General features: G+C 46.8%; 2 protein-coding genes across 8 annotated transcripts in view; both read left to right on the top strand.

Moving 5' to 3' along the window:
* Positions 1–8,855, top strand: part of actn1 (actinin, alpha 1) — a 45,174-nt gene extending 36,319 nt beyond the window's left edge. For all 7 annotated transcript variants that reach the window (XM_054796069.1, XM_054796068.1, XM_054796067.1 and 4 more), the window contains 2 exons: positions 790–948; positions 8,372–8,855. In XM_054796069.1, coding sequence (XP_054652044.1) covers positions 790–948; positions 8,372–8,530 — 318 coding nt within the window. In that variant the 3' untranslated portion in view covers positions 8,531–8,855. The remainder of the gene's footprint in view (positions 1–789; positions 949–8,371) is intronic.
* A 2,203-nt stretch (positions 8,856–11,058) lies between these two features.
* Positions 11,059–14,248, top strand: LOC129192258 (cytochrome c oxidase assembly protein COX16 homolog, mitochondrial). Its single transcript, XM_054796082.1, has 4 exons — positions 11,059–11,364; positions 11,684–11,761; positions 12,587–12,655; positions 12,915–14,248. Exons 1-4 carry the CDS (start codon positions 11,305–11,307, stop codon positions 13,050–13,052), a joined length of 345 nt encoding a protein of 114 aa, XP_054652057.1. The 5' UTR covers positions 11,059–11,304; the 3' UTR covers positions 13,053–14,248.

Raw genomic sequence — 14,248 nt, 5'->3', positions numbered from 1 at the left:
CACTGACCGTGGGACCGCATGTCTTTCATACTCCTAAACACAAACAACCTGTGGCCAACACTTGGTAGACTACAGCTGTCCTATCACGTCTTTGAACATCAACCAATTAAGCCTGCTCAGATGAGAGGTGAAACTCTCCTATCTACTGTAGTCCTATCTAGCTGTCCTATCCAGTCTTAGAGCATGAACTGACCATGCCTGCTCAAATGACAGGCGAAATGTCTTCTAAACAGCTGTCCTATCCAGTCTTAGGGCTTGAACCTATTAAGCCTACTCAGATGACAGGCAAAATGTCTTCTAAACAGCTGTCCTATTCAGTCTTAGAGCATGAACTGACGATGCCATGCCTGCTCGAATGACAGGCGAAACGTCTTCCAATGAGCTGTCCTATCCAGTCTTAGAGCATGAACTGACCATGCCTGCTCAAATGACAGGCAAAACATCTTTGAAGACTAGCGCTGTCCTATCTAGTCTTAGAGCTTGAACCAATTAAGCCTGCTCGGATGACAGGTGAAATGTCTAAATAGCTGTACTATCTGGTCTTTGAGCATGGACTGATTGTGTGCCCTAGCGTGAGTAACTAACTACCTTTGGGTCGTGTCCTATCAGGTTCTTGAATGATCCGTGTCATGCTAGCAACCTTTGATGCTGACTGCGATGTGCTGTGATCTTGCAAGATGTACTGAAATGCTGTCATGTGACTTGTATTTGCGTGCTAGAAGGACCTCCAGAGCCGTGTAGGTGGCGTGTCCATGGAGACTCCTAATGTGTCCTCTGTGTCGCACGCAGGGTGAGAGCGAGTTTGCCCGCATCATGAGCGTGGTGGACCCCAACCGCATGGGCATCGTCACCTTCCAGGCCTTCATCGACTTCATGTCCCGCGAGACGGCCGACACAGACACGGCCGAACAGGTCGTGTCCTCCTTCAAAGTCCTGGCGGGGGACAAGGTACCGACGCCAGTGCCGCCCTCTGTGCCACCATCTATAGTGTATATGTATACTTTATAATTGTAATATCCATAGCACACTAGCAACCCAAGGATGGATCGATACATCACATAAATGATACCATTTTAGTTGCACAAAGCTGAAATATGAAAGATAAAACACCCTAAATATTACTGTGACAAACAACAAAACAACAAATAATGTTGTCATTTTTGGAAAATGAGGTTGCCGAGTGAAAATATGATGGGAATAAAGAAGGAAATTGACAAGTTGAAAAAGTTGCTCAATGAAAAAGAATAGAAAACTCAGCAGTCCTTTCAGAAGAAGAATGAAAAACTGTGAATACGTTGGTGGTGAAGTCCATCAAATGCTGGAACTCATGTCAGGTGACTGGAATACGACAGCAGGGGTGCCCTAACCTTTGCCTCCAGTGAGGACCACATAGTGAACAATGAAAGGATTCCACTGTTCATATCTTGGAAGAACTTACTGTACATACACTCCTGATCCAAATCTTAAGACCAGTTGAAAGATGGCTAGAATGATCATTTTGCACATTTGGATCTTAATGAGGTTTTAAGTAGAGCTACAATATGCAAAATGTTTTCTACCCGGCACAGTGGAGGGGGGTCCATCATAGTCCGGGGTGCTTTTTCATTCAGTGGAACACCGGAGCTTCAGGTGCTGCGGGGTCGTCAAACGGATGCAGATGTTGGGGCGGGCATCCCTCATGACTGAGGGCCCTCGTGTGTGTGGTACCAGCTGGGTTCTTCAACAGGACAACGCTGCAGTTCACAATGCTGGCTTGACCAAGGACTTCTTCAGGGAGAATAACATCACTCTTTTGGACCATCCTGATTTCAATCCCATAGAGAACATTTGGGATGGATGGCAAGGGAAGTTTCTAACAATGGCCATCAGTTCCAGACAGTTGATGCCCTTGGTGAAGCCATCTTCACCACTTGGAGCAATGTTCCCACTAGCCTCCTGGAAACACTGGCATCAAGCATGCCCAAAGCCATTTTGGAAGTGATGAACAAGAACGGTGGAGCTCCTCATTACTGAGTCCTACTGACAACATTTTTGGTTCTGCTTTGGAGAGTTTTTGTTATTTTTTGAGCGACGGTCTTAATCTTTTGATCAGGTGATCTTTTTTTTTGTTTAAATTACAAGCTCCAAGTGCTTGTTGTCTCACCCCCGCCCCTTCTTGTTTTGCATATTGTAATTCTACTTAAAACCTCATTAAGATCCAAATGTGCAAAATGATCATTCTAGACATTTTTCAACTGGTCTTAAGATTTGGATCATGAGTGTGTGTGTGTGTATATATATATATATATATATATATATATATACTGTATATATATATATATGTGTGTGTGTGTGTGTGTGTGTGTGTGTGTGGATGTATATACTGTATATGTGTATGTATATACATATATGTGTATGTATGTAGATGTATATGTATGTATATATGTATATGTATGTGTATATATGTACTGTATATATATACATATATGTATATACATATACAGTATAAACACATGTATATGTATATATGTATGTATATATGTATATGTATATATGTATGTATATGTATATATGTATATATATATATGCGTGTATATATATATATGTATGTATATGTGTATGTATATATATATATGGATGGGCCACACGGTGGTCTAGTGGTTAGCACGCTGGCCAATACAGGAACAACCTGGAGATTGGGAAAACCTGGGTTCGATTCTCCCTTGGGCATTTTTTGCATGTTCTCCCCGTGTGCGCGTGGGTTTTCTCCGGGCACTCCGGCTTCCTCCCACATTCCAAAAACATGCAGGTGAGGTTAATTGGCGACTCTAAATTGTCCATAGGTATGAATGTGAGTGTGAATGGTTGTTTGTCTATATGTGCCCTGCGATTGGCTGGCGACCCGTCCAGGGTGTACCCCGCCTGTCGCCCGAAGTCAGCTGGGATAGGCTCCAGCATGCCCCCGCGACCCTAATGAGGATGAAGCGGTATAGAAAATGGATGGATGGATATATATGGATATATATATGTGTATATGTGTATATACTGTATATATATGTGTATATATACTGTATATATGTGCATATATATACAGTATATGTGTATATGTATATATATATATATGTATGTATATACATATATATATATATATATACACTGCTTAAAAAAAATTAAAGGAACACTTGGAAAACACATCAGATCTAAACTGGAGGAAAAATGATGTTGAATATGTTTCCTGATAATAAGTGGGTGATGTATTAGTAACAAAATGATGCCATGATAGAAATGAAAATGATCACCCCCTCCTTGAATCACCACCTTATCGTGGTGGAGGGGTTTGTGTGCCCGAGTGATCCTAGGAGCTATGTTGTCTGGGGCTATATGCCCTGGTAGGGTCTCCCAAGGCAAACAGGTCCTGGGTGACGGGCCAGACCAAGAGTGATTCAGAAGACCCGCATGAATAAACACACGAGGAACCACTTCCGGGCGAGGTGCGACCGGAAGTGGGATACCGCAGGCGAGCGTCTGGTGGTCGGGCTTTCACCCATGGGACCCGGCCGGGCTCAGCCCGAAGAAGCCACACGGGATCTCCCCCCCGTAGACCCACCACCTGCGGGGGCAAGCATAAGGGTCCGGTGCATTGCGTTTTGGGTGGCGGTCGAGGGCGGACACCTAGGCGACCTGGTCTTCGGCGGCCAAATCTGGTTCTTGGGACATGGAACGTCACTTCTCTGGCGGGGAAGGAGCCCGAACTTGTGAGAGAGGTTGAGACATTCCGACTAGATATAGTCGGACTCACCTCGACCCACAGTTTGGGTTCTGGATCCAAACTCCTCGAGAGGGGCTGGACCTTGTTCTACTCTGGAGTTGCTGCAGGGGAGTGGCGGCGAGTTGGTGTGGGCTTATTAATAGCCCCCCGGCTCGGTGCCTCTGTGTTGGAGTCATCCCCGGTGAACGAGAGGGTCATTTCCCTACGCCTTCGGGTTGGGGAAAGGGTCCTGACTGTCGTTTGTGCGTACGCGCCAAACGGCAGTTCAGAGTACCCAGCCTTCCTAGAGTCCATCAGAGGGGTGCTGGAGAGCACCCCAACTGGTGACTCTGTCGTTTTACTGGGAGACTTCAACGCCCATGTGGGCAATGACAGTGTGACCTGGAGGAGCGTGATTGGGAGGAACGGCCTCCCCGATCTGAACCCGTGCGGTGTGATGCTGTTGGACTTCTGTGCGAACCACAGTTTGTCCATCACAAACACCATGTTCCAGCATAAGGATGTCCATAAGTGCACATGGCACCAGGACACCCTAGGCCGCAGGTCTATGATCGACTTTGTAGTCGTATCATCAGACCTGCGTCCGCATGTTTTGGACACACGGGTAAAGAGAGGGGCTGAGCTGTCAACTGGTCACCACCTGGTGATGAGTTGGATTAGATGGCGGGGGAGGATGCCGGACAGACCCGGGAGACCCAAACGTGTAGTGAGGGTGTGCTGGGAACGTTTGGCAGAGTCTCCTGTTCGTCGAGTCTTCAGCTCTCACCTCCGGCAGAGCTTCTCCTGCATCCCGGGGGAGGACGAGGATATTGAGTCCGAATGGGCTCTATTCCGTGCCTCCATTGCTGAGGCAGCCGATCGGAGCTGCGGCCGCAAGGTGGTCGGTGCCAGTCGTGGCGGCAAGCCCCGAACCCGATGGTGGACACCAGAGGTCGGGGCTGCCGTCAGGCTGAAGAAGGAGTCCTATCGAGCATGGATGGCTTGCGGGACTCCTGAAGCAGCTGACGGTTACCGGCAGGCCAAGAGGCACGCGGCTTCGGCGGTGGTCGAGACAAAAACTCGGGTGTGGGAGGAGTTCGGTGAGGCCATGGAACACGACTTTCGGTCGGCCTCGAAGAGGTTCTGGCAAACCGTCCGGCGCCTCAGAAAGGGGAAGCAGTGCCCGGTCCACACTGTTTACAGTGGGGACGGGAGCCTGCTGACCTCGACTGAGGATATAGTTAGGCGGTGGAAGGAATACTTTGAGGCCCTTCTCAATCCCACTGACATACCTTCCATAGAGGAAGCAGAGACTGAGGATACGAACGCGGACAGTTCCATCACCGTGGCTGAGGTATCTGGGGTAGTCAAAATGCTCCCCAGTGGCAAAGCTCCGGGGGTGGACGAGTTTCGCCCTGAATTCCTCAAGGCTCTGGATGTTGCGGGACTGTCTTGGCTGACACATCTCTTCAACATTGCGTGGAGGTCGGGAACAGTATCTCTGGATTGGCAGACTGGGGTGGGGGTCCCCCTTTTCAAGAAGGGTGACCGGAGGGTGTGTTCCAACTATAGGGGGATCACACTCCTCAGCCTCCCTGGGAAAGTCTATTCCAGGGTGCTGGAGAGAAGGGTACGACCGTTAATCGAACCTCGGCTACAAGAGGTGCAATGTGGTTTTCGTCCTGGTCCGGAACACTGGACCAGCTCTACACCCTTGCAAGGGTCCTGGAGGGTACTTGGGAGTTTGTCCAACCGGTCTACATGTGCTTTGTGGACCTGGAAAAGGCATTCGACCGTGTCCCTCGCGGTGTCCTGTGGGGGGTGCTCCGGGAGTATGGGATTGGTGGCACGCTACTACGTGCCATTCAGTCCTTGTACAACCGGAGCAGGAGCCTGGTTCGCATTGCCAGTAGTAAGTCAAGCCTGTTTCCGGTGGACGTTGGCCTCCGCCAAGGCTGCCCTTTGTCACCGATTCTGTTCATAATTTTCATGGACAGAATTTCTAGGCGCAGCCAAGGTGCCGAGGGAGTCCAGTTCGGGGGCACTAGGATCTCATCTCTGCTATTTGCAGACGATGTGGTCCTGATGGCCTCATTGGGCTGTGACCTGCAGCGTTTACTGGGACGGTTTGCATCTGAGTGTGAAGCTTCTGGGATGAGACTCAGCACCTCCAAATCCGAGGCCATGGTTCTCAGTCGGAAAAGGGTGGATTGCTCCCTCCGGGTTGGGAATGAGGTCCTGCCCCAGGTGGAGGAGTTCAAGTATCTCGGGGTCTTGTTCACGAGTGAAGGAAGGTTGGAGCGTGAGGTCGATAGGCGGATCGGCGCAGCGTCTGCAGTAATGCGGTCACTGTACCGGACCGTCGTGGTGAAGAGAGAGCTGAGCCGGAAGGCAAAGCTCTCAATTTACCGTTCGATCTATGTTCCCACCCTCACCTATGGTCATGAGCTTTGGGTCATGACCGAAAGAACGAGATCGCGGATCCAAGCGGCTAAAATTTGTTTTCTTCGTAGGGTAGCGGGACTCACCCTAAGAGACAGGGTGAGGAGCTCGGTTATCCGGGAGGAGCTCAGAGTAGAGCCGCTGCTCCTTCACATCGAGAGGAGCCAGCTGAGGTGGCTCGGGCATCTAGTCCGGATGCCTCCCGGACGCCTCCCTGGTGAGGTGTTTCGGGCATGCCCAGCCGGGAGAAGGCCCCGGGGAAGACCTAGGACACGCTGGAGGGATTATGTCTCACAGCTGGCCTGGGAACGCCTTGGTGTCCTCCCGGTGGAGCTGGAGGAGGTGGTCGGGGACCGGGAAGTCTGGGCTTCCCTACTGAGACTGCTGCCACCGCGACCCGGACCCGGATAAGCGGAGGAAAATGGAATGGAATGGAATGGAAAATGATCACCCTATAGAGAGGGGAAATCAAAGACACCCCAAAAATGAAAGTGAAAAAATTATGCAGCACACTGGTCCATTTTGCTAAAATGTCATTGTAGCAAATGATTCTCAGTAGTTTGTGTGGCCCCCACGTGCTTGTACGCATGCCTGACAACGTCGGGGCATGCTCCTAATGAGACTACGGATGGTGTCCTGGGGGGATCTCCTCCCAGATCTGGACCAGGGCATCACTGCGGTACCTGGACGCATGGAGGAGATTCCAGGAGACAGGTAGTTACTCCAGGAGAGCTGAACAGGGCCGTAGAAGGTCCTTCAACCCTCAGCAGGATCGGTATCTGCTCCTTTGTGCAAGGAGGAACAGGATGAGCACTGCCAGAGCCCTACAAAATGACCTCCAGCGGGCCACTGGTGTGAATGTTTCTGACCAAACAATCAGAAACAGGTTCCATGAGGGTGGCCTGAGGGCCCGACGTCCTGTAGTGGGCCCTGTGCTCACTGCCCAGCATTGTAGAGCTCGATTGGCATTTGCCATAGACCACCAGAATTGGCAACTACACCACTGGTGCCCTGTGCTCTTCACTGATGAGAGCAAGTTCAACCTGAGCACATGTGACAGACATGGAAGGGTCTGGAGATGCCGTGGAGAACGTTATGCTGCCTGCAACATCATTCAGCATGACCGGTTTGGTGGTGGGTCAGTGATGGTCTGGGGAGGCATATCCCTGGAAGGACGCACAGACCTCTACAGGTTAGATAACGGCACCCTGACTGCTATTAGGTATCGGGATGAAATCCTTGGACCCATTGTCAGAACCTACGCTGGTGCAGTGGGACCTGGGTTCCTCCTGGTCCACGACAATGCCCGACCTCATGTGGCTAGTGTATGCAGGTAGTTCCTGGAGGATGAAGGAATTGATACCATTGACTGGCCCCCACGTTCACCTGACCTAAACCCAATAGAACACCTCTGGGACATTATGTTTAGGTCCATCCGGCGCCGCCAGGTTGCTCCTCAGACTGTCCAGGAGCTCATGGATGCCCTGGTCCAGATCTGGGAGGAGATCCCCCAGGACACCATCCGTAGTCTCATTAGGAGCATGCCCCCACGTTGTCAGGCATGCGTACAAGCACGTGGGGGCCACACAAACTACTGAGAATCATTTTGAGTTGCTACAATGACATTTTAGCTAAATGGACCAGTGTGCTGCATCATTTTTTCACTTTCATTTTTGGGGTGTCTTTGATTTCCCCCCTCTATAGGGTGATCATTTTCATTTCTATCAAATGATGTGGCATCATTTTGTTACTAATACATCACCCACTTATTATCAGGAAACATATTCAACATCATTTTCCCCTCAGTTTAGTTTTTCCATGTGTTCCTTTAATTTTTTTGAGCAGTGTATATATATACAGTAGTATATTTGAAGAAAAAGTGCATGTCAGCTTTGTTGTATACTGTATGTTGGTATTATTTCAACTTCACTCTCTTTTTTTGTACATTTTCTTCTTGGAATATTTGGACTTTATTCCCATCATATTATGAATTTTTTCCCAACCTAATATAACAAAAAAAATTATAGATCAAATATACACTGCTAATATTTCAAGTTTATTCTTGTAAAATTGTGACTTTTTGTTGACTTTATTTTTGTTTAGTTTCATTTATGCCCCCCACCCCCGGGGTGGGCGGGACTTTGCTATGGAGTTGATTTGATGTCATGGTGAAATAAAAATAACGCCTCTCTCCGTCAACAGAACTACATTTTAGCTGACGAGCTGCGGCGGGAGCTGCCCCCCGACCAGGCGGATTACTGCATCGCCCGCATGGCCCCCTACACGGGCCCCGACGCCGTGCCTGGGGCCCTGGACTACTTATCCTTCTCCACCGCCCTGTACGGCGAGAGCGACCTTTGAACTCTCTGCTCCCACCACCGCTGTGTGCTCTTGACTGTCACCGCCCCCGCCCCCACCGTGCTGATTTTTTTCTAATTCTCCAGCCTTATCTTTTGTTTTTTTTCCCCTTTGGCTCCTCCCACAAGCTGTGCCCCTTTTATTTGCTTCCCCACGCCAAGCTGCAGCTCTCTGGCTCTTTTTCACGCAGGGAGACGACCATGTTTGTTTTTATGTCTTCATAAATGAACAAAGTTAACATATTTTATTATACGGAACATAACAGGTATTTTTCTTCACCTGATTAAAAGTAAAAGACAAACATTGTAATAAAACACAAATTGCTGAACACGCTCTTCTTATTCTCTCATTGTGCCGCTCATCAACCATTTTGATACATAAAAGGATCATTCCAGCCACTTCCTCCTCGAAGAGATGAAAAAAAGACCAAAGATCCGCTTGGTTAAAAAAAAAAAAAAAAAAAAAGATGCTATCATGGTGTGCAATTGTAACTGAGTGTAAATGTGCTATGATAAATGATGGCAGAAGTGTTGCAACAGCGCCTGTTGCTGGTGAATAGTGACATTGTATGTATTGTACTTTATTAATCCATTCACTTGTTACAGCAGCAAGCAAGATACGCAAGTAAAGAATACATAGTGACTACAACATGGTTCAGGTGGTGCAGGTGTTGTAGAGCCTGACAGTGGTCGGTATGAAGGACCTGCGGAACCTCTCCTTCTTACACCGTGGGTGTAACAGTCTGCTGCTGAAGGAGCTGCTAAGGGAGCCCACGGTGTCATGTAGCGGGTGAGAGGTGTTGTCCATGATGGATATGATGTGCACATTGATGGATGGCATGTGCACATTGCTGCAGGAAGTTGTTAACTGTTAGGAATGATCACTGGGAATGAGACATGGTGAGTCACCTTTTTGCACCGTGATTTGGTGATGTAATGTTTACTGTGTGTTTATATTTTGTCATATACAATGTCATGTGCATTTGATAGTGTTCACTCATTGGAAAGAGCCAGTCTGCACTTTTGAGTGAAGTTTTAGAGACTTTAATGCAGTTTCTTTGTTGAACTAACTTGGAATTATAATATTATAAAACGTGAAGATAATAATGTGAAGGGGAATTAGAAAGGGTTGGCTAACCAATATACGATACCATCACAACCAATTGGAACACTTTTTGTTTTGTAAAATGGAATCCAAATTGCTGTCGAAAGTGCTCAGAACTGTTAGGAATGAGACATGATTATCCCGTGACCAAAGTGGACGCTCACCTGTCCTGCATTGGTCACCTGCATTCCCCCACATCAAGTTGTGGACCGTCACACGATCCCGTTCACTTCCCCAACATCAGGGTCCTCCTTCAGTTGGCCTGTACCATCCCAGTAACATGGTGTGAATGTGAGCCAAGTGCCAGTACCTTGAAGCGTCTGAACACCTACATGAGGGCCAGTATGACGCAACGCTGGCACTTCTCCACATTCACTACAAAAAGGTTATCAACCTGGAGGAAGTGGTGGACATATTTTCCAAGAAAGATGATGCTGAATGAGCGATAGGTAAGGCTGAAACACATTGTAGTGATTCATATAGTGTAGGCCTGTGGAAATAGCATCCACCACTGAAGCCATGGCATGCTCAGTCGCCCAGTAAACTGATGAACTTATCTAAATAGGGCAAGCTTGATGTTGGCATTTTGCCCTTAAGCTTGTCATTTGGAGGAAATAACATTGTTGTTATGTCTGTCCAAAATATGTATCAGAAAACTGTTTTTTCGGGCTCCAATGCAAAATGTTCCCTGCTCTGGGACGGGGGACACCCCTCCCCCGGCTCGGACGCCTCGCACCCTCGCAAAAGGTCCGTTCACTCAGATTTTTGAACCATCCCGAAAAATATCTGGTTACGGGCCAGTACAATGGCCACAGTATGAACTCATTCTGCAGGAATAATTAACAGTTGACAAAGGTTTTTGAGATTATACAGTATTTGCCGTCACAAAACACGGGAACTTTTAATTGCTGGATTTCACGTGACCCCACATCCGGTTGGTGTCAGGTGAAAACGAGCATGTTTCCAATTAGAAGTAATGTTAAATAAGAGCAAAAATACCGTGTAGAAATCGTCAAAATGTGTATTTGGGAAAACACTATTACTAAGACAAAAAATCAGGAAACGCCGAGAAGCCACCTTTTTCGGCGTTTGCTGACGGAGGGCTTGGAAGTGAGGCTTCCAGCTTCTAGCAGCGCGGAAATAGTGCGTAAAGTGCAGCGAAATGCTGAAGGACATCTCAAGAATGTATCGTGGGTGTAAGAAGGCAAATTGGCATGTTGCAAGCATTTTCATTTTGCCTGACGCTGAGATAAGCTTCCACTGCGTTTCGACAGTTCAGCGTTCATCTCCAATGTAATGCCCAAACACACTGAGTGCATGTTGCCGTACATCCTGCTTTCCCCCGCCCGTCTCCTCACCGGAACAGCCTTAAGGTCACGTGGTTAAAACCCAGCAATTTAACAGGATCACACTTTCTGTTGAGAAATTTGTACGGTACCGTCATACTCTGAACTGTTATAAAATTGCCACATTGTGAATTAATCTCGTTTCATTCATTAGAACTTTACGAAGGTTTACATAGATTACTACAAAAGATGGGAACCTTTCGTTAACATCGGAGAAGTAAACCGGACTCTTTACGGCCACGGACCAAACACGGAAGCGACATGAAACTTCTGACCTGTTTGTTGGTGGCTTGTGCGACATGGAAGTTTAGTTCGTGATAACAAGCCATGTTTAGCTTGAAAGCACTACAGAAGAACAGAACGTTGAAATATGGAGTGCCGATGCTCGTGAGTAACGCTCTTGTGTGTTTATTACGTTTGTCTGCAACACGTCTGTCTGAAGAACTTGGCTGGCTCGCATTCAAGGTTACAGAGAACAGAACACCCGATGGACCCTGTCAGCTGCCGTGCTGCCCGTTACGACACACAACAGCTTTCCCCAATTATTGGATGCAATTCTGTTGATTATTGGAAGTAATGCTAAGCATGATGGCTCATGTCGGGATCCAACACGCGAAGCTGACTAATGTCAAGCACGCAAACAAATGTTATTGTACATGTTTGTCGTCCTTGTCGTTTCCATGGACTGTGCGTGTTTTTATTTCAGCTGCTGGTGGTCGGGGGGTCCTTTGGCTTGCGGGAGTTCACGCAGATCCGATACGACGCCCAGAAAATCAAGAGAAAGGTGTGCCAGTGCTTTTACTATTAACTGGACAATCAAAGCATCGAACAATAGCGACTGTCGCAAAGTTAGAAATGTGTTCCCATATTCCACCTTCCGGGATCAATAACTCGCAAGCGAATGGTTGCTGCCCAGCAAACGATATCTCTGGCCCACCGTGGTAACACAGACCAGGAGCTACATTTATGATGGATTTATTATTTATTATCGATTGAATCAGAACGAGTCGTCGTCTGTGCAGTATGACTTACATTGACCTCCACGAGGTCCGTGTCAAAATGTCTATACCCGAAAAAAACCAAAACAAACGATCAGTCAGTTATTTCACCTCTCTGACGTGTAGTGCCACCCAACTCACCTCACACATTGACTGCATTCTCCTGGCTGTACTACAACATTTAGTTTGGGAAAAGGTGCTTTTACACCATATTGGCGATATTGTTGAATAATTTCACTCCTGTGACACCAAAATCACCTCCCACCCCCATAAACACACAGTCGTTGGTCCGATGCAGGGCACAAGATCGGCAAACGAAGTTTCTACATATGGCGACTAATCGCTCTATATTATTTTATTTATATACCCATGTATACAACACTATATTCTATTTGTAGCTATATTTTCTCTATTTACATGTAACTTTTCATTTCTAGATGCATACCTAAATCTACCTCAAGCTAAGATTAGCACACAGAATATATGAAGACTAATACTGTATGTAGAGCCACCTTCATAGTACAGGCAAGCCCAACAAACCTTGCTGAGTCACTGAAGTGAGCCCAATGGCACTCAAGACCACGTCTTTCTTCTACTTGATGCCGTCTCAGTTGGATCCTGCACTGGAGGCCAGAGTGGATGTGCAGAAGCAGCCGCTCATCCTGGAGCAAGAGTACCAGGTAGGCCAAGTAACCCTGCTATTTCTCCTGCAAGAGCATTCCACGCACAGCAAGAAACACCCCCGAGCTGCTGGATGTACGACTTCCTGCTCAAACGTTTGGAGACACTGTGTTGTACTGTTGAATCAGAAAATGTCTCCAAACTTGCATGAAGTCACATCTTCCAACATGACCAAGATGGTAGAAGCAGCCAGTGGGGTAGGCTCCTACAGCCTCCCTCCAGTGTGTCTGACAGAGCACACTTCCTTTTGGCCCACAGAAGATGAAGGAGGCCAATCTGGACGGGTGGAAGAACATCCGTGGTCCTCGGCCCTGGGAGGACCCCCGGGACTACCAAGAGCGGCAGCACACCCAGCAGAACCCCAAACCAGATGTTGGAGAACAAGAAAAGTACTGACTGATGCGTGTTGTTGTTGTGTTTTTATGACCGTGGTTCTGAATGCGCCTTCAGCCTTCATTTATCATGAAAGCCATGTTGGCCTTTTTCTGTTTTGATGTTTGCATGACAGCTGAGGCCTGGAAAGTAGCACAGCATCCTTCCAGCCTCTCTCACACTCACACCATCGCTGGGAAGAATAAGCTTTATGCTGATGAGGACATGATGGAAATGTTTGCTAGCTTCCATGAGCACTAATCCTTGCAGGCTTTCAAAAAACAATCACATCTTTCAAATCATGGAAGGTCCAATCACAGATGACTATGCTTCCATGCCAAACTAACTTTTATTGTGATTGCTTTTCCTCTTTTTTTGCCATTTTGCTCTTTTTTCCCCTCAACAAGCTAAAGAGTTGTTTTGTTTTTTTTTTTAAGGATGGGCTTGGAAAATGTAAAATATGATGCCTGGAAAATGTCAAAAAAAAATAATTGTTTTTGTTTTGATAATATAGACATACATTTATGTAATATTAACCTTTTGTGAATTATCTTTTTATATTGACAATAAATATGTTTATTCAAATAATGATTGAAACAAAGCTAAATGACAGGGCTGTGTTATGAGCAATGGGGAGTTGCGCTCAAAGACACCACGTCATTTAAGCTGAATTGACATGTTATGAGTGAATTTTGTCAGATTTCCGAGCATACCTAAATGCACCAAATGGTACTTCCGCGTGAAGAGTTCCAAAGTGAGTGATGATAATATCCACATGTTGTTTTTCATTGCATTTCTCTTCATTTACGCCACACATACACGCATTACAAAGACGTTGTTGTGATGTTCCGAGTGTCAGTGAACGCATCTCGCGCTGAGATGAGTTCAAGTGTTGCAATGAATGGTCGAGATACGTGTTTGTTTTACAGATGCATGTATGGCCTTGGAATTGCACTGCTGTTGTGCTGTTGTGTATACCTCTGGGGGGGGGTGTCCGTCGTCATAACAGAAAGGCGTGGCCTGCCGTCACGCCATGCCTTACGTCATCATACGTCATTATTGAAATAAATTAGTTAACGCACAATTTTTGACAGACCTAATATTTACAAATTGTTGATTTATGAATGGCTATTTATATTCACATATGTATTATTATTGTGTTGTCAGAAATATATATATATATATATATATATATATATATATATATATATATATATATA

The sequence above is a fragment of the Dunckerocampus dactyliophorus genome, chromosome 13 (genome assembly GCF_027744805.1).
Source record: "Dunckerocampus dactyliophorus isolate RoL2022-P2 chromosome 13, RoL_Ddac_1.1, whole genome shotgun sequence".
NCBI classification, from domain to species: Eukaryota; Metazoa; Chordata; class Actinopteri; order Syngnathiformes; family Syngnathidae; genus Dunckerocampus; species Dunckerocampus dactyliophorus.
The sequence above is the reverse complement of the archived record's forward strand: the minus strand, read 5'-3'. Positions and strand labels throughout refer to the sequence as shown.

Bases quoted from the DNA above. Each gene is read 5' to 3' on its own strand.
- LOC129192258 (XM_054796082.1), top strand. From the start codon at position 11,305: ATGTTTAGCTTGAAAGCACTACAGAAGAACAGAACGTTGAAATATGGA. The intron at 11,365-11,683 runs GTGAGTAACGCT...TTTTTATTTCAG, and splicing joins AATATGGAGTGCCGATGCTC to CTGCTGGTGGTCGGGGGGTC. The intron at 11,762-12,586 runs GTGTGCCAGTGC...ATGCCGTCTCAG, and splicing joins CCCAGAAAATCAAGAGAAAG to TTGGATCCTGCACTGGAGGC.